We start from the raw sequence: 20,684 nt of genomic DNA, 5'->3' as shown, positions 1-20,684 counted from the left end.
CTGGCCCTCCAGGGAACTTGGTCCAGCTGTCAAAACAGAGCCAAAGGCTATCTTAGTGGAACCTCCAATCTGTAATGGACACCCGAGAATTAACAGGACAGCTAGGCCAATTACAATTTGATAAGGAGTGTTTATTAACTGCCCGGGACTGTCTCTCAGACTGAAAGACAGCCACAAGCTTTCTGTTAGACATAATTTTATAGACAGTGTGATTGTTAGCAACAGAATATGTTTCTAAGAGGTTTGCATTGTTTCCATTGAAGCAAAACATTCTCAATATTATTCTTATTAAGGCAAAGCATTCCCAGTATTTTTTTCTGTTCAAGCAAAACATTCTCAGTATTATTCTTATTGAAACAAAGCCTTAGTATTATTTCTACTGAAGCAAAACACACCTGAATCTGTGGCATGGTTTTAGCAACACAGGTGAAACATTTCTTTACTATTGGAGCCTATTAGGTGGTTTCCAAGGAACCCAGTAGGGGTTCCCTCTAGCAGGTTTAAGGGGGCTCTAGTGTATGATTTCTGGTGGGCACTTCACAGGTAGTCCAATAATTTTTAAATTATCTCTCCTGGATCTATTTTCCAGGTCAGTGGTTTTTCCCATGACATATTTCACATTGCCTTCTATTCTTTCATCTATTTGGATCTGTTTAACAGCATCTTGATTTCTCATAAAGTCATTAGCTTCCATTTGCTCCAATCTAATTCTGAAGCAATGATTCTCCTCATTGAGCTTTTAAGATTCTTTTTCCATCTGACGAATTCGGCTTTTTAAGGCATTCTCCTCATTGACTTTTTGAGCCTCTTTTGCCATTTGAGTCAGTCTATTTTTTAAGGTGTTATTTTCCTCAGTCAGGCTGCTGACTTTCATTTCATAGTTTTCTTGCATGATTCTCATTTCTCTTCCCAGTTTTTCCTCTACTTCTCTTACCTGCTTCTTAAGGTCCTCTCTGGCCTCTAACCAGCTCGTATTTTCTTTTGGAACTTTTGGTGCAGGAGTTCTGACTTCACTGTCTTCCTCCTGTTCCATGCTTTGCTCCTTTTTGTCCCCAAATTAGGAGTCTAATGTTGGAATCTTCTGTCCGCTTTGTTTCCTTTGCCTGGTCATATTGCCCCTCAGTCACTTGACCCCTAGGCTTTTTGCCACAGTAGGACTCTGTCACCAGACAGGGGAGCTTTCGTCCCAAACTCTGTTGTTGTCTCAGCTGCCGGAGGTATCTAATGATGGGTGCCCTCTCAGGCCTCCATGCGCTCTGGCAAGCTGGACACACACCCCAGGACCTCCACCCTAGACTGCAATCTACATCCAAGCAAGTTAAAGCAAGAGCGATTACCCCTCAGACTGGTGCTTGGTCCCCCTACACTCTGCAGGCCAGGAGCTGGCTGGCTATGCTGGAGTCTCAGCATCTTCTTGCCCCGGGGGCAAAAGCCAGGCACTCCCACTTACTGGGTCCCAAAGTCCAGACTGCACTGACCTCTCACTTTGTCCTTCGCATCTTTGTGTTGATAAATCTGGAAATGGCCACAGCTGCTGCTGATCTGGGGTCCCTACAGCCGGGGGCTGGTCAGGCCCACTGTGGGGCTAAAGCCTCAGCGTGGGGCTGGGCTCGGCTCCCAGAGCGCTGTGCTGGGCGATTCCTGCTGGCCTGGCGGGCTGTGCTCAGCAGGAGGTTAGCTTTTCTGTGTCATTTTGTGGGTTCTGCAGCTCCAAAGATTTTTTAGAGTCCCCTTTTTACATGGATTGGGGAAGGTGGAAGCCGGAGCCAAAGGGAGGTCCTGTTTATATTCCACCATCTTGACTCCACCTCCCTTGATAATTTTTTGAAAGATAGTGTCTAAACTCCAAAAGATTCATGATGGAAAATGCTATTCACATGCAGAAAAAGAACTGTGGAGTCTGAATGTAAATTGAAGCATATACTATTTGATCTTTTTTTTGTTTGTTTCTTCTTCCTTGTAGTTCTTCTCATTAGTTCTAATTCTTTTTTGCCACATGAGTTATGTGAATATGTTTAAAACGAAAGTATTGAAACTATGTAGAGCCTACATTACATTGCACACCATCTTGGGGTGGAGAAAGAGGAGGGAGGGGGAGAAAATTTGGAACTAAAAATCTTATGGAATTGAATGTTTAAAACTAAAAGTAGATAAATAATTTGTTGTTTTGGTTTGTTTTTTTTTAAGATTTTGTCTAGGCTTTTTTTTATCATGGCTTTCTGGAAGTCCAATAATTTTAAAATCATCTCTCCTTGATGTATTTTCCAGGTCAGTTGTTTTTCTGATAAGATGTTTCACATGATCTTCTGTTTTTTCATTCTTTTGGTTTTGTTTGATAGTTTCTTGATTTCTTAGAAAGTCATTAGCTTCCATTTGCTCCATTCTAATTTTTAAGGAATTTTTTTCTTCAGTGAAATTTTGGACCTCCTTTTCCATTGGACCAATTCTACTTTTTAAGACCTTCATCTTCTCATTGGCTTTTTGGACCTCTTTACATTTACAAACCTAGTCTGTTTTCTAAGGTTGTTATTTTCTTCACAATTTGGGGGGGGGTCTTCTTTACCAAGCTATTGACTTATTTTTCATTATTTTCTTGCACCACTTTCATTTCTCTTCCCAGTTGTTCCTCTACCTCTCTTACTTGATTTTCAAATTCTTTTTGAGCTCTTCCATGGCCTGAGAACAATTCATATTTTTCTTTGAGGCTATGGATATATGTAATGTTAAGAGAATTTGAAGACCTTCCCTGCCCCTTAATAAGCCTATGTGACCTGCTTTGAACTCTGGCCAAGCCTACAGCTGAGTCACATGGAGCCCATGGTGGGAGGAGATTGCCAGATTGGTGGAACAGGAAGGGTGGAGCAGGAAGAGGGAGTGAGACAGAACTGAGGAGAGTTTGTTTATGGGGAGGCCTAAGTGAGGGAAGGCTTGGGGAAGGTGACATTTCCTTCCTTGGTGATGTGTATAAATTTCTTTGTTACCATGGTGGAATTGGATTTCTGGTATCTGAATAAATATCTTAGTTTCATCTTTGATGATTAACCCTTGGAAATACCTCTGCATATTCTTAGCAACTGCTATGGATATTGCATTGGCAATGTATTACATCATGAACAGGATCACAAAATATAAAACCTTTACTTGGAGACAGAAAGACTCTAGGGAAGGAAATGGGTATCCTGGGATGAGAGCATTTACCTTATCCCTCCCTGGTGAGAGAATGGGCTAAATGTACAGGATTTTGTGAAAACTGGGAATTAAGGCTACAGAAGGGAGAACCCAGAAATTTAAAAGATATTCGAAAGGAATCCCAAAAGAACTGGGGAAAGAAATGGCAGGGGTGTGTAGAAGAGAATGGGCATTTTAACAAATTATCATGTTATATGTTAAAAGTAGAGTCAAATTGCTGGAGGAAATGATTCAGCTGGAAAAGGAGTCAGCTGACTTGCATGAGAAGGTTTCTATGCTATGGCATTTGAACTTTCCTTTAGAGGAGGTATCTAGAAAGTTTCAGGTGGTAGAAGAAAAGGCAGCTGTGAGTTTATCTCAGAAAAAGAAAAGAAAAGTTAAGAAGAAGAAAGTGCATGCAACCTTTGCACATGTAGGACCTGATTGGGACCTAGACACCTGGGAGGAAGATATGTGGGAAGAAGATGAAACAAATTTATATGAGGAGGCTTCTAAGACTGTGGACACATGTCCAATAGGGAAGCAGGAGAATCATCAGGGCCACACAGTGTTTAAGGAAATAACTGAGGATTTTACTCAGCAGGAGGTCACAGATATTTTAAGTTGATTCACCCCCAAAATGGGAGAATTGTTAATATCTTAGATGGTGAAAATCAGTGATGAAGGGGGCAGAGGAGTAGGGATAGATAATATAGATTGCTTGAAATTCATAGGTATTAATCAGAATCCTTTTGTACAACAAGCTTTTAGGGTCTATCATATTCAAGGAGGTAACAGTGCAACTGATCTGTTAGCTTTGGCTGAAGAAGGATGCAGTAAGGAGTATCCTACTGACTCTGTGACCTAGTAGAGATGGACCCCGGTATTCGCTTAGAGATTATATGAGAAAGTTAAAGGAAGAGTTAATGAAAACTGCAATAACTATTGGAGATACAGATGTTTATCATAGTAATCCCTTAACAATTCCTCATAGAAATATAATAGTGAATATGGCTCCTCCTACTTTTAAGTACCTAATTCTGACTCTACTAATTGGAGAAATAAGGCACTCTCTTTCAGAGGTGCTAGATAAAATTTTACAGTTAGTTGACTTAGGGGAATAAGGAAAAGATGAATTTCCTCAAGAGAGAAGAACAAATAACCAGCAGATTCAAAGTCAAAATAGATTAACAAGGAAAGAATTGTTTACTACTTTATTAAGAGCAGGGATAGATTTTGGAAGAAGAGATGGTATTGGAGCAGATAGGTGGCACAGTGAATAGAACACTGGTCCCAGAGTCAGAAGGACCTGGATTCAAATCTATCCTTGGGCACTTGATACACTTACTAGCTGTGTGACCTTGGACAACTCATTTAACCCCAATTGCCTTGCCTTCCCCCCTCCAAAAATTAAAATAAAATAAAATAATAGATGGTGTTGCAACTAATAAACTATATAAGATGAAACAACTTAAGAGTAGACTGAATAGGGAAGTAGGAACTGCACCTACAGATTTTCCTGAATCCTTGTATCTAAGTTGGTTACACCTTCAGGGAGAATAGGAAATAGACCAAGCCCCAGATCAGATTAAAGAAATACACAGATGGGATTATAGACCCTATATCAGCTTAACCATATATTGTAAAAATGGATCAACTACTGTAACTAGGGCATTAATAGATACTGGGGCAGAGACCTCTTTTATATATGGAAACCCTGATAAACATGGAACTCATATCATCACAGAACTGGGAGGGGCTGAAATATCAACCAGACAAGTTAAACTAACAATGAAAATTGGACAGTTACCTAAGAAAGAATATACCATGGTAATTGTAACCCATTCCTGAATACATCATTGGAATAGGTATATTGAGAGGTCTGACTAAATCTACCTTGAGGGGAGATATCAATTTTCAGTGAGGAAGATAGGAATTAATACAGTTTTAGTGGGTTAAATAAAAATAAACCCAATCACTTTACCTGAACCTTCTGAAGTAATTACTTTAAAGCAGCATTGTTTGCCAGATGGGCAAGATGAAATTACAAATACTATAAAGGAATATGTTGAGGCAAGAGTGTTAGTCCCTACAACCACTTGATGGAATAATCCTGTCTGGCCAGTATGAAAGTCAGATGGGACATGGAGAATGACAGTGGATTATAGACAATTGAATAAAGTTACTCCTGCCTTGTATGCTGCTGTTCTAGATATTGTTACCTTTATAGAAAAGATCCAGAAATATGATGGGACTTAGTATGCAGTTATAGATTTAGCCAATGCTTTCTTTATTATCCCAATAGATTCTAAATAGTGGGGCCAGTTTGCTTTCATTTGGCAAGGCTGACAATATACTTTTACCTGCTTGCTACATGGGTATCTGCATAACCTCACTATTTGTCATAGGATTGCGACTGAACATTTGGATGAGTTAGAGCTACGTGGTATACAACTTACCCTTACTTAGATGATATGATACAGGGAAAAAATGTGAAAAAATTAGAGAAGAGTTTGATGCTTTTAATTGAGCATATGAAAAGCAAAATTTTGGGGTATATAATGGAATAAGGGACCGAGAGATTCTCCCACAAGACAAACAAAGGATTCAGGATTTTCCTGTCCCTTCCAATAAGAAAGAGGCCCAAAAGTTTATAGGATTGTTTGAATATTGGCAACATCACATTCTGCATTTAGGACAGATTTTGAAACCACTATATTAAGTTATTATAAAGAAATATGAATTTGATTTGGGACTTGAGCAGAGTAAAGCTTTGAAGAAACCAAGGCTGCTATACAGTTGGCCCTAGATTAGTGGAAGGAGGAGGTTATACTCCAGGAGTTCAAGGATGCCTCTATTGTCTATCTCTATAAAGGTAAAGGAAATAGATTATCCTGTGACAGTCACAGGGGGTTGGGAGTTCCTCTCTCTTAGTCATTGCTGCCCGGAAGATGGTCATCTGTATACAACGTTTGTATATTTGACCAAGGTCTTTGATACTGTTAGTCATGAGTGCTTATGAAAAATTATGGCAAAATTTGGTTGCCCAGAGAAGTTCATCAGCGTTGGCATGTCAATTTCATGAGATGGCATGCTTGCTCAGGTTCTAGATAATGGACAATACCCTCATGCTTTTCCAGTTACCAGTGGAGTGAAATAAGACTGTGTGCTTGATCCCAAGCTTTTTATCATGATGTTTTCAGTCATGTTTTCAAATCCTTTCAATGAGGATGAACATGGCATCAACATCAGCTACCATACTGATGGTAAATTCTTCAATTAGAAAAGACCAAAGTGGAGGGAGTGTTGATGCATTGTTTTCTGTTTGCAGATGACTGTGCACTCAAAGCACCCTCTGAAGTTGAGAAGCAACAAAGTATGGATCAACTCTCTCCTGCTTGTGCTAATTTTGGCCTAACAATTAACACCAAGAAAATACAGGTGCTCCATCAGCTACCACCACATCATTTATATGTGGAACCATCAGTTACAGCAAATGGAGAAATTTTGAATGTTGTGAATAAGTTCGCTTACCTTGGCAGTATACTTTCCAGGGATGTACACTTTGATAATGAGGTTGATGCACACATTGCCAGAGCTAGCTCAGTGTTTGGACACTCCAAAGAAAAGTATGGGAGAGAAGAGGTATTAGACTGACTACCAGAAAGAAAGACTATACTGTCGTGGTGCTGACCTTATTGTTTGTATGCCTGTGAAACCTGGATAGTTTACCGGTGCCATGCCAGGAAACTGAATTGCTTCCCTTTGAATTGCCTCAGGAAGATTTTGAAGATCACCTGGCAGGATAAGACACCAGACACTGAGGTCCTTTCTCAAGCTTGACTGTCAAGCATTCAAACTCTTCTTCAAAGAGTGTAACTCTGATGGGCTAACCATGTTGTTTGAATACAAAATGTACACTTGCCAAAAAGACTTTTATGGAGAATTCATACAGGTCAAGCATTCACACGGTGGTCAGAAGAAGTGCTACAAGGACACTCTCAAGAACTTTGGAATTGATTGTGTAACATGGTAGACACTGGCACAAGACCACTCAGCATGGCATGCCAACATTAGAGAAAGTGTTGTGTTATATGAGCAAAGCAGAATTGAAACAGTTCAAAGGAAATGCAGGGTGAACAAATTTAGAAACACAGATGTGCACATTTAGAGAATCCACCCCAAATGGACTATTTGTGCCCAACCTGTGGTAGAGCTTTCCAAGACCTTATTGGTATGATCAGCCACAGTCAGACACATTGAAACTTGATTTTAGCATAGTGATGTCATTATGGTCCTCTTCAAGAACAAAGGACAGCAGTCAACCAACCAGATTTATGGCCTATGCAAAGTAATAGAATTACAAGTGACTGCACAGGATGAATATGGAAACTGCAGTTTATGGCAGAAACAACAAAGCCAAAATGTACCCTTAGGATTTTGGCCTAGGAAACTCCTGTCATCTGGAGTTCAATATACCCCTTTTGAAAAGCAGTTGTTAGCTGCATTGATAGAGCTTTGGTAGAGACTGAACAACTGACTCTGGACCATGAAATGATATTACAGCCTGTAATCCCAATTATGACCTGAGTAATGAGTGCCTCAGCTTTACAGAATTGGACATGCAAAGAGGCTAGCATAATTAAATGGAAAGGGTATATTGAAAAAGACCTAAAACAGGCAAAAGTAGAGTTTCTGCTTTACATGAATCTATAGCAAACATTAATACTGAGGAAAATGATACACCCCTATAATGGCAAGGAAATTTGAGGATCATCCCTGCCCCTTAATAGGCCTGGAACCCACAGTGGGAGAAGCTTGTGGAAGGGGTAGAACAGGAAGGGAGGAGCAAGAAGTTAGAGTGAGACAGAGCTGGGAGAGAGACAGCAGGCAGAACAGCTAGTGTGAGTGAAAGAAGAAGGATTTTTGCCTGAGGTAATTTGTTTTGTGGGGAGGCCTAACAGAGGGAAGCCTTGGGTTGTTTGTGTTTTCTGAATGAGCAGTGTGTATAGACTTCTTTGTTACTATGATAAATTTGACTTACTGCTGTTCAAATAAATATCTTGGTTTCATCTCCAAGGAAGAGAGTCTGTTATACCTTGTGATTCAAACTTGAGAATACACCTGTATATTCATAGCAGCTGCTATGGGTATTGCATTGGCGATGTAATTGGCATCATGAACAGGATCACAAAATATAAAACCTCTGCTTGAAGACAGGAAAGCTCTAGGGAAGGAAATGGATATCCTGGGATGGCAGGATTTACCTTATTCCTCCCTGGTGAGAGAATGGGCTAAAAGTACAGGACTCTGTGAAAACTGGGAACTGAGGCTAGAGAAGGGAGAACCCAGAGATTTAGAAAGATGTTTCCAAGGAATACCAATAGAACTGGGGAAAAAAATGGCAGGGATGTGTAGAAGAGGATGGGTGTTGTTAACAAGCTATCATATTATATGTAAAAGCAGAGACAAATTGCTGGAGGAGAAGGTTCAGATGAAAAATGAGTTAGCTGATTTGCATGACAGGCTTTCTGTGCTGCATTGTTCAAACTTTCCTTTAGAATAACAAGCTAGAGAGTTTCAAGTAGCAGAAGAGACGACTGTTGTGGGTTTAGCTCAGAAAAAGAAGAAAAAAATTTAACAAGAGGAAAGTGCATGCAGCCCTTACATAAGCTGGGCCTCGTTGGGGCCTAGACACCTGGGAGGAAGATGCATGGGAGGAAAATGAAACAAAGTTAGACAAAGAGGCTTCTGAGACTGTGGGGATGTGTACAACCCTATGAAGGAAGTAGGAGAACCATGGGATCCACACAGTGTTTAGGGAAGTAAATGAGGATTTTACTCAGCAAGAGGTCACTGATATTTTAAGTTGATTAACACAGAAAATGGGAGAATCATTAGTATCTTAGGTAGTGAGAATCAGTGATAAAGAGGACAGAGGAGTAGGGATAGATAACATAGATTGAAATTTATAGGTAGTAGGCAGAATGCTTTTGTACAGCAAGCTTTTAGGGATTACCATATGCAAGGAGGTAAAAATGGAACTAATCTGTTAGCTTTAGCTGCTGAGGAATTGCAATAAAAAGTATCCCACTGACTCTGTGTGGCCTAGTGAAGATAGACCCTGGTATTCACTTAGCAAATGTATAAGAAAGATAAAGGAAGAGGTAATGAAAACTGCTATCATGGTTGGAGACACCAGTGCTTATAATACTATTCCTTTAATGGTTTTTCATAGAAATATAATAATGAAGACGGCTCCTCCTGCTTATAAGCACTTAATTCTGACTACTAACTGGGGAAATAGACACCCTCTTTCAGAGGTGCTGAATAAGATTTCACAGTTAAGTGACTTAGGGGAATGGGGAAAAGATAAATTTCCTCAAGTGAGAAGAGCAAATAGCTGATTAAAAGTCAGAATATATTAATAAGGAAGATGGCAAAGTAAAAGCAGAAACCTGCTTGAGTTCATCCTCCAATCACCTCCAGATACCTGTAAAAATGACTCTCAAGAATATATTAATAAGGAAAGAATAGTTTATTGCTTTTTCAAGAGCAGGGACAGATTTTGGAAGAATAGATGGTATTCCAAATAATTAACTATATAAGATGTATCAAGAAAATGGACTTAATATTAGACAGAATAGAGAAGTAAGAACTTCCCCTACAGATCCCCCTGATTTATTGTGCTGAAGTCCGTCAGACCTTCAGGGAGAATAGGAAATAGGCCAAGCCCCAGTTCAGATCAAAGGAATACACAGATGGGATTACGGACCTCATATCTTGAAAGTACTGGAACAGGTGGAAGTAGTCAATATGCTGAATTTATGGCAGTACATCAAGCCATTAAAATAGAAGGAGGACAGTGTCATATATTTACCAATTCATGGGTCATAGCTAATGGGTTAGCTACATGGATGCCCATATGGGAAAATCAAAATTGGGAAATTCATGATAAACAAATCTGGGTCAAAGAATTATGGGAAAACATGTTGGAATGTCTTTGGTTACTAACTTGTCAATTTTTCATGTAGATGTGGTAGACGGGGCCCTCACCGCACGAGAAAGTGAGTACAATGCACAAGCTGATCAACTAGCAAAGATTGCTATTCAACATATTGTCCCTACTCTGACACCAACTGATGATCCAGTACTAGCAAAATGAATCCATCAAAAAGCTGGTCTTTTAGTGGGTCCAGACCACACACTGGTGGGCACAAGATGTAGGTATTAGTATTTCATATTCATTGTTAAAACAGGTAGCAGAGGAATGTCATATGTCAATTGGAAAAGGGACAAACTGTTCCTCAGATAGTAACTGGAGAGATAACAAGGGAAAAAGTCCCAGTCCAAATTTGGCAAATAGATTATATTGGACCCCTACCCCAAGATAAAGGGTGCAAATTTATATGTACTTGTGTTGACGGTATTCAGTAGACAGTATACACACTATTCAGGTATATTAGTGGCTTGTCCCTATAAGAATGTGACCCAGAAGAATACCTGTAAAACTCTAGATATCGTTAAGTCTACATTATGGATTCAATGCAGATTCAAAGTAACAATGGGTCACATTTCAAAGGTAATAAAATTAAGAGATATTGTATATTAAACAATATAGAATGGATATATTATATTCCACGTTATCCATAAGCATCTGGGTTAATTGAAAAAATGAATGAATTATTGAAGGAACAGTTAAGGAAGTTAAGTTCTAATAATTTGTATCAACATTGGAAAGATAATTTGTTCACTCCTTTACATAATGTGAATAATAGACCATGGGGAGAAACTACACCTCTAGCCAGAATAATGACCCCAAATCTGCAAGTTAGAAAACAGCAAACATAAGATCCCAAATATTGAGTATTGGACTGTGAGGCGAGATTTCCCAGCACCATATCCAGAAACACCTGGTTCAGCAGAATATGATTTACATTATTTACAAGACTTTTAGTTGGATAGAAAAGAAATAAGGAAAATCTCTACTGGAATATCTATGAGAATCCCCCAAAATCATTTTTGGTGGATATTACCTAAACCAGGATTAGCAGCTCGAGGAATTGGCTGAAGTAATGGATTCTAATTATCAAGGAGAAATTATTGTGGTATTCCAAAATTTAGGTGAAGAACCTGTGCAGTTTTGTAAAAATGTTAGAATAGGGGCGGCCAGGTAGCACAGTGAGTAAGAGCACTGGCCCCAGTGTTGGAATGACCTGGGGATCGAATCCGGGCTCAGACACTTAGCACCCACCCAGAAACACCTGGCCATGTAACCTTGAGCAAGTTACTTAACCCCAATTGCTTAGGGGTGGCCAGGTGGCTCAGTGAGTAAGAGCATTGGCCCCAGTGTCGGGATGACCTGGGGATCGAATCCAGGCTCTGATACTTAGCACCATACCCAGAAATAACTGGCTGTGTAACCTTGAGCAAGTTACTTAACCCCAATTGCTTTAAATAAAAATGTTAGAATAGTTCAAGTTATTATTATTTCTTGTGAAACAATAACCCTTGTGAAAACTGATCTTCCTTCTGAAATAACTATCAGAGGAACAGAAGGGTTTGGTTCTACTGATAGAAAAAAATTAGTAGCTAAAGTATTGGCAAAATTAAAAGCCAGACAATGTTCCAAAGGCTATGGAGATTATTGCACATGGGAAAAATAGTACCATAACTTGTTTATTCAGGGGAAGATGAATACCAAATTGTGCCCTTAACTCATATATTCTACCATGAATGAGGCTATGATAGTGGGTTCATGCACTCAAGAAGCATCACTGATGCTCTATCTACCCTGCTTCTGGTTATTGTCTCCTCATTCTTTTTGACTTTTGTCTGTTCAACTTGTTTGCTAGATTTGTTTCTTGCAGGCTTAGTACCCTCCACTTGTAGATGACTGACTGCTTCAGCTGTATATCACCCTCTGTCTAAGACAAGGAGATGTCACCCCTGGACCTGGTGTCAACCAAGTTCTGGATACTGGCTAAAGAACTGACCCCTCAAATGGGGCCTCTTGAGACAGGGACAGCTTTATGTCCAATCTCAGCAGGAAGTAGCTATAGAAGAAGATACTTTTACCCCTTACCCCAAGGGATTTTTGGTCCCATTCATTTGAGGGGGGGAATTATGGAGTGCTTGTGCCCCAAGGCCCCACCCTAAGATATTGTTTTATGTGTTTATTTTGTGTTATCCATGTTATGTTGTTGTAAAGTTCTGCTGAGGTAATTGGTTATCTCTAAACTCCCATCAGCCTATGTAATGGCCATGAAAGTTCTTGGTACCAAACATAATGGTAAGGGAATTTGAAAATCTTCCCTGCCCCTTAATAGGCCCATGTGACCTGCTTTGAACCCTGGCCCAACCCATAGCTAAGTCACATGGAAACCATGGTGAGAGGAGCTTGCTGAATAGGTGGAGCAGGAAGATAGAGTGAAACAGAATTGAGGAAAGCTGGGCTAGTGTAAGTGAGAGAGGGAGGAATTTTGCCTAGGGGAGCTTGTTTGTTGGGAGGCCTAATGGAGGGAAGGCTTGGGGATGGCCATACTCCCTGCATTAGTGAACAATTTCTTTGTTACCATGGTGGAATTGATTTTATGGTATCCAAATAAATATCTTAGTTTTGTTTTTGAGGAAGAGAATTTGTTATATTTTGTGATTCACCCCTGAAAATGCATCTACATAGTCATAGCAGCTGCTCTGAGTATGGCATTGGTGATATAATGTAGGAGCTTTGACTTTGTTTTCTTCTGAATGTGTGTTTCAATCTTCCTTGTCACCATAGTAATTTTCAAGTCAGAGGTTTTTTTCAGTTGTTTGCTCATTTCACCAACCTATTAGTTGACTTTTAAGTCCTCCTTAAAGTAGGACTCTGCTTCTAGTGTGAAGAAGTTCCAGACTTTGGGAGTTTTGCAGCTGTTTTCAGAGATGCTTCTAGGGACCTGTGAATTTTCAATTTTTCTAAATTGGTATGATCTAAGGAGAGATTTTTACTCCTTTTACTCCTTTACTCCTTTCCTGGCCTGTGCTCTGGTCTGTGAGTACTCTTTTCTGCCACAGAACTATGGTATATACTATTATTAATATTATTTTTCATGTAATTGGGAAATAAGACATACAGGCACTGGGGCATAGAGATCCACCATGCCCTACGGGAAAGTCAGAGAGAGTGTGGGAGAAGATATGGGAGAGAGCAGACTGGAAGAGGGGATATCCAGTGGGATTGCTATTTTGGGGTGGTGGGTAGGGGAAAAACTGGGAGAAAATGTGTAACTCAAAATCTTGCAGAAATGAATGATGTAAACTAGAAGTTAATAAAGCATTTGATTAAAAAAAAAGCTAAAGAAAGAGACTTAAAGGGTGGGGTGAGGATTTTAAATAAAATAAAAACAGTAGATGAAAAATGGGAAAAGAGATGAGAACTATATAAGAAAATTATTAAAGATAACAGTATGGAGAAGAAAACCTCACTGAAGAAAATAAATCTTTAAAAACTGAAGAAAATAAATCTTTAAAAAATAGAATTGGCCAAGTAGAAGCTATTGATTCCATGAGATATACAGAAACAATAAAACAAAGTCAAAACACTGGAAAAAAATAAAAGAAAATGTGAAATATCAACTAACCTGGAAAAATAGAAGAAAATGCAAAATATCAACTAACATGAAAAATAGATTGAGGAGAGATAATTTAATGTGGGGCTACCTGAAGGCCAGAATTTTTTTAAAATAGCCTAGACAACATATTTCAAGAAAGTATAAAGAAAAATGACCAGATATCTTAGAAACAGAGGGCAGAGTAGAAATTGAAAGAGTTCACGACTCACCTCCTTAAGTGAATGCCAAAATGAAAACTCCCAGGAATATTATAGCCAAAATCAAGTGTTCTGAAGTCAAGGAGAAAATACTGTGAACAGCCTGAAAGAAATAATTCAAATACCATGGAGCCATAGTCAGGATTGTACAAGATTTAGCAACTACCACTATCAAAGAACAAAGGGCTTGAATTATGATATTCTGGGATGCAAAAGAACTGGAATTACAACCAATAATACCTTACTCATAAAAATTGAATATAATCAGGGTGGCTAGGTGGTGCAGTGAATAGAGCACCAGCCCTGGAGTCAGGAGGACCTAAGTTCAAATCTGGCCTCAGACACTTAACACAAAAACTAGCAATGAGACCTTGGGCAAGTCACTTAACACCAATTGCCCTACCTTCCCCCCTCCAAAAAGCAAAAATAAAATAAAAACTTTAAAAAGGGGGGGGGGAGATAGTTGGCACAGTGTCACCAGCCCTAGAGTCAGTAGGACCTGAGTTCAAATCCGGCCTCAGACACTTGACACACTAGCCATGTGACCTTGGGCAAGTCACTTAACCCCAATTGCCCTTCAAAAAGCAAAAAAAAAAAAATCGAATATAATCCTACTGAGAGGGAAAAAATGGATAGTTAATTAATTAGAGGGCATTCAAGCATTCCTGATGACCAGAGAAAGATAGAAAATTTGAAATTCAAAAATAAACCTCAAAAGAAACACAAAAACCAGTAAAAATTAGTGAAAAATCATAAGGGACTAAACAAGTTTAAACTGTTTATATTCCCATATGGGAAAATAATACATTGAGCCTCTTAGAACTTTACCATAACTAGGGCTGCAACAATCATGGCTATGATTTTATTATGTTAGGATTATCTAAAAGGAAGAATTGCAGAATGAGAAAGAGGGATGCACTGGGTTGGGAGGAGGAAAAGGAAGAATGGGGGAAATTCTCTAACAAATGGGATACACAAGAAAAAGTCACAATGGAAGGGAGAATGAGAAATGAAGTGGACAACACTTGAATCTCACTCTGATTTTAATTGGTTCAAGGAGGGAAGAATTTACATATACATACCATTGGATACAAAAATTCATCTTACTTGACAGGGAGGTAGGAAGGAAAAGGAGTTAAGAGAAGGAGGAAGAAAAGAGAATGGGTAGGGGAAGCAGTAGTCAGAAGCAAAACAGAGTTTAGAGGAGGTACAGGATAAACAGAGGGACAGAGAAAGATAAACAGACAATAAGATGCAGGAAAATACATGGTAATCTAAGCTATGAGTGTGAATGGGCAAACTTACCCATAAAAGCAGATGGCAGAATGGATTGGAAACCAAAATCCAACAACATGTTGTTTACAAGAAACACACTTGAAACAGAGAGGTACACGTAGAGTAAAAATAAGGGATTGGAGCAGAATCTTGTTATGCATCACAGCTGAAGTTAAAAAAGAGAGAGAGAAAGAAAAAAGGAAAGGCAGCAATAATAATCTCAGACAAAGCAGAAGACCTAAAAGGTCACCATATTAATATAAATTCTGAACATAGAGGACCACCAATTGGAATAACATCTAAATTCTTGAAAGAAAAGTTAAATGTATTACAGGAAGAGACAGTAAAACTATACAATGTGGGACCTTAAATTATCTTCTAAGACTTAGATAAGTATAGCCATAAAATAAACAAGAAAGAATCTGAAGAGATGAGTAGAATTTTAGAAAAGTTAGACATAATATATCTCTGGAGAATGTTGAATGGGAATAGAAAGAAATATAACTTTCTCATAAGTCTATGGCAAAAATTGACCATGTACCATTCATAAAAAATTCACAAATGCATAAAAGTAGAAATTTTAAATTCACCCATTTAAGACCATTATGCAATTAAAAAAACATTCAAAATAAAATATACAATGATTTGGAAACTAAATATTCTAATCCTAAAGAATGAGTGCATCAAAGAACAAATCATATAAACAATTGATTTCATTAAAGATATTGATAACAGGCAACATATGAAAATTCATGGGATGAGGACAAAATAGTACTTAAGGGGAAATTTATATTTCTAAATACTAAAGAGAGACAGAAACTGAAAGAGAGAGAGAGAGCAGAACAGAGCAATGAATTAAGTATTCAACTAAAAAAAATCCTACAAAAACAAAAAGGACCCCCTCAAATTAAACACCAAGATAGAAATCATTGAAATCAAAGGAGAGACTAATAAATGTTGAGCATTTTAAAAACCATTGAAATAATAAACTAAGGCCTCATTTTTAAAAAACAGTAAAATAAACTATTTATTTGATAAAGAAAAAGAAGAAAACTAATATCAAGGAGGGTGAATTCACAACCAATGAAGATAAAATAAAAGCAACTATTAAGAATTATTTTGTCTTATATGCCAATTAAATTATAATCTAAATTAAGTCAGTAACTATTTATAAAAATATAAATTGCCAAGTTTAACACAACATCAAATAGAATACTTCAATAACCTTATCTTAGAAAAAGAAATTGAAGCCATAAATGAGCTCCCCAAGAAAAAAAAAGACCCCAGGACTACATGAACTTATGAGTGAATTCTACCTAACACTTAAAGAACAATTAATTTCAAGACTACATACACTGGGGGAGGAGCCAAGATGGTAGAATAGAAGGAGGAAAACTACATGCGCTCCCCCCAGAACCACCTCAAATACCTACAAAAATGACTCTAAATAAACTTAAGGGTTACAGAACTCACAAAGTGACAGAGAGAAACAAAAATCTCCCGCTGAAGACAGCCTGGCAGGTGGACAGGAAGAGTTCATTGCAGCATGCTGAGAGCAGAGACCAGCCCTGCATGAGCATGCGGTTTTAAACTCAGGGTGGCCCAACCAGCCGCAGCTAGAGGGGCATTGGGAGACTAGATCAGCAGCAGCTGTGGCGGTTTCCAGAATTATCAACCCATAAATGCCAAAGACAAAGCAAGAGTCAGTATAGACTCTGAGAATAGGGAGTCCGAGAGCGTGGTCTGGCCTCTGCCCCTGGAGGGAGAAGCATCTGAGGCATGGCAGCCATCCAGCCACTGCCACGTGGCTGCTTCAGAGCTCCTGGCCTGCATATTGTAGGGGAACCAAGTGACCAGTCTGAGGGGTAATCACTACCTGCTTGGATCAGGATTGCTGTTAGGGTGGAGGTCCTGGGGTGTGTGACCAGTTTGCCAGAGTGTGTGGAGGCTTCAGAGATGGCAGCCAACTAATAGCTCCAGCAGCTAAGAAAACCTCAGTGATTGGGACAAAGTTCCTCCCTCTGGTAGCAGAGTTCTACTGTGGCAAAAAGCTCAAAAGTTAAGTAATTGAGTGGCAACATGAGAAAGCAAGGAAAGCAAGGCAAGTACAGAATCCAAATTTGGATTCCTTTTTTGCAGACAAAAAGGGTCAAAGCATGGAACAGGAGGAAGACAGAAAAGTCAGAACTTCTGCACCAAAAGCTTCCAACAAAAGAATAAGCTGTTTACAAGTGATAGAGGAGCTTAAGAAGGATTTTGAAAACCAAATAAGAGAAGTGGAGGAAAAATTGGGAAGAGAAATGAGAATGATGCAAGAAAATCATGAAAAGTAAGTCAACTACCTGACTGAAGAAAATAACACCTTAAAAAATAGATTAACTCAATTGGCAAAAGAGGCTCAAAAAGCCAATGAGGAGAAGAATGCCTGAAAAAGCTGAATTTGCCTGATGGAAAAAGAATTTCAAAAACTCACTGAAGAGAATCATTCCTTCAGAATTCAATTGGAGCAAATGGAAGCTAGTGACTTTATGAGAAATCAAGATACTATTAAACAGATCCAAACATGAAAAAATAGAAGGCAATGTGAAATATCTCATGGGAAAAACCACTGACCTGGAAAATAGATCCAGGAGAGATAATTTAAAAATTATCAGACTACCTGAAAGCAATGATCAAAAAAAGAACCTAGAAATCATCCTTCAAGAAATTCTCAAGTAAAATTGCCCTGATGTTTTAGAACCAGAGAGCAAAATAGAGGTTGAAAGAATCCACCAATCACCTCCTGAAAAAGACCCCTAAAAGAAAACTCCTAGAAATATTATAGCCAGGTTCTAGAGTTCCCAGATCAAGGAGAAAATATTACAAACAGCCAGGAAGAAACAATTTGAATTCTGTGGAAACACAATCAGGATAACCCAGGATCTAGCAGCTTCTAGACTGAGGGATCAAAGGGCTTGGAATATGATTTTCCAGAGGTCAATGGAGCTGGTATTAAAACCAAGAGTCACCTACCCAGCAAAATTGAGTATCATGTTTCAGGGGAAAATATAGTCATTCAATGGAATAGAGGTCTTTCAAGCAGTCTTGATGAAAAAAAAAAACAGAGTTGAATAGAAAATCTGACATTCAGATACAAGAAGCAAGAGAAGCATGAAGCACATAAACAGGGAAAAGAAATAAAAGTTGAACTACTTACATTCCTACATGGAAAAATGATAATTGTAACTTATGAGACTTTTCTCAGTATGAGAATAGTTGAAGGGAATACACACACACACACACACACACACACATATATGTCTATATAGGAGAGTATATGGGCATATGAATACATAAGTGATCATGTGTATATATGTGTACAGGTATACATAGACAGAGGACATAGGACCAATTTAATAGGAAGAGATGATACTTAAAAGGTGAAATTAAGAGATGAGAAAGGAATATAATGAGAAGAGATGGGGAGAGATAGAATGGGGTAAGTTATCTCATATAGAAGAGGTAAGGGAAAACTGTTACAATGGAGGACAAGAACAGGAAGGCAAAAGGGAATGATTCAATTTTATTCTCATTAAATTTGTCTTAGGGAGGGAATGACATACACACTAAATAGGGTATCTCACTCTACAGGAGAGTAGGGGGAAAGAGGAAGAGAGGGGGGATGATGGAAGGGAGGGGAGGCTGGGGAGAGGGAAGTTGGAAGCACCCACTTTTGAAAAGGGACAGGATCAAAGTAGAGAATAGAACAAGTCGGGGGTGGGATAGGATGGAGGGAAATATAGTCAGTCTTTCACAATATATCTACTATGGAAATGTTTTGCATAGCTACACATGTACAACCTATATTGAATTGCTTATCTTCCCAGTGAAGGTGGGTGACGAGGGAGGTAGGGAAAGAATCTGGAATTCAAAGGTTTAAAATAAAATGTTTAAATATATTATTATTATTAATTTTACATGGAACCTGGAAATAAGATATATAGGCACTGGGGCATAGAGATCCATCATGCCCTAATGGAAGTTGGAGGGGGATGGGGGAAGATATGGGAAAGAGGAGATTGGGGGAGGGGATATTCAGTAGTGTATGGACCCTTTTGTGTCAGAATCTCCGCAGCTGCCTTGGGGTGCACTAAGACTAATGTATGAATTCTCAGAGAGATATGAAAGGGAGACAGGCATCCATATGGGGGAATCATATAGCTAAAGTTTATTCAGAGAAAAGTGTGTTTATATATCTTTTCAACCCTTTGGTGTACATGCAGGCTTTGGGTAGATCTCTATATCTTGCCCTACTGGAAAGTTGGAGGTGGCATGGGGGAGGATATAGGAGAGAGCATATTGGGGGAGGGGCTATACAGTGGGATCACTGTTTTGGGGTGATGGGTAGGGAAAAAGACAGGGAGAAAATTTGTAACTCAAAATCTTGTGGAAATGAATGATGTAAACTAAAAATAAACATAAAATTTAATTTAAAAAGACTACATACACTGTTTGAAAAAATAAGTTAAGAAAGAATCCTATCAAATTCCTTGATACCTAAACCAGAGCCAGTCAAAATAGAAAAAGAAAACTGTAGCCAATTTCCCTAATGAATATTGATACAAAAATTTTAAAATACTAGCAAGGAACTGACAGCAGTATCTATCATGCACTGATCAAGCTGGATGACCAGGAATGCAGAGCTGGTTCAATATTAGGAAAACTATAAGTGTAATTGACACATTAAATGTCCTTGAGAGAGAAGAGTAAATAGCCACTGGATTCAAAGTCAGAATAGATTGAAAAGAAAAAAAATGTTTACTGCCCTATTAAGAGCAGGTGTAGACTTTGGAAGAATTCATAGTGTTCCAACTAATGAACTATACAAAATATATTGAGAAAAGGGCTTTGATGTTAGATGGAATAGAGAAGCAAAAACTGCCCTACAGATCTTCCTGAACCCTTGTATCCAAATCTGCCACACCTTCAGGGAGACTCTGATTAAAGAAAGCACTGGGACAGGTGGAAGTAGTCAATATACTGAACTCATGGCAGTACATCAAGCTATCAAAACATAAGAAGGAGGATAGTGTCATATATTTACTGGTAGCTAATGGGTTAGCTACATGGATGCCCATGTGGAAAATCAAAATTGGGAAATTCATGGCAAACAAGTCTGGGGCAAAGAATTATGGGAAGATATATGGGACATGTCTTTGGTTACTAACTTGTCAGTTTTTCATATAGATGCTCATGTGGGCCACACCATGCCAGAAAGTGCATTGGTGCATGCTGATTGACTAGCAAAGATTGCTACTCAACATATTGTCCCTACTCTGACAGCAACCAATGATCTTGTACTAGCAAAATGGGTCCATCAAACAGCTGGTCAAGTTAGGGGTTCAGGCCCCACACCAGTGGCCATGAGATCAAGGTATTACTATGTCCTGTT

At 38.7% G+C, this 20,684-nt stretch overlaps 1 protein-coding gene across 3 annotated transcripts in view; it reads left to right on the top strand.

The window, feature by feature from the left end:
* NARF (nuclear prelamin A recognition factor) overlaps positions 1-17,541 on the top strand; it is a 141,352-nt gene extending 123,811 nt beyond the window's left edge. For all 3 annotated transcript variants that reach the window (XM_069076661.1, XM_069076664.1, XM_069076663.1), the window contains one exon: positions 6,500-17,541. In XM_069076661.1, the coding sequence (XP_068932762.1) occupies positions 6,500-6,825 (326 nt within the window). In that variant the 3' untranslated portion in view covers positions 6,826-17,541. The remainder of the gene's footprint in view (positions 1-6,499) is intronic.
* Positions 17,542-20,684: the final 3,143 nt, after the last annotated feature.

The sequence above is a fragment of the Petaurus breviceps genome, unplaced genomic scaffold, assembly GCF_028583685.1.
Source record: "Petaurus breviceps papuanus isolate PSGF00001 unplaced genomic scaffold, PetGlider_PUasm1.0 90925, whole genome shotgun sequence".
NCBI classification, from domain to species: domain Eukaryota; kingdom Metazoa; phylum Chordata; class Mammalia; order Diprotodontia; family Petauridae; genus Petaurus; species Petaurus breviceps.
The sequence above is the reverse complement of the archived record's forward strand: the minus strand, read 5'-3'. Positions and strand labels throughout refer to the sequence as shown.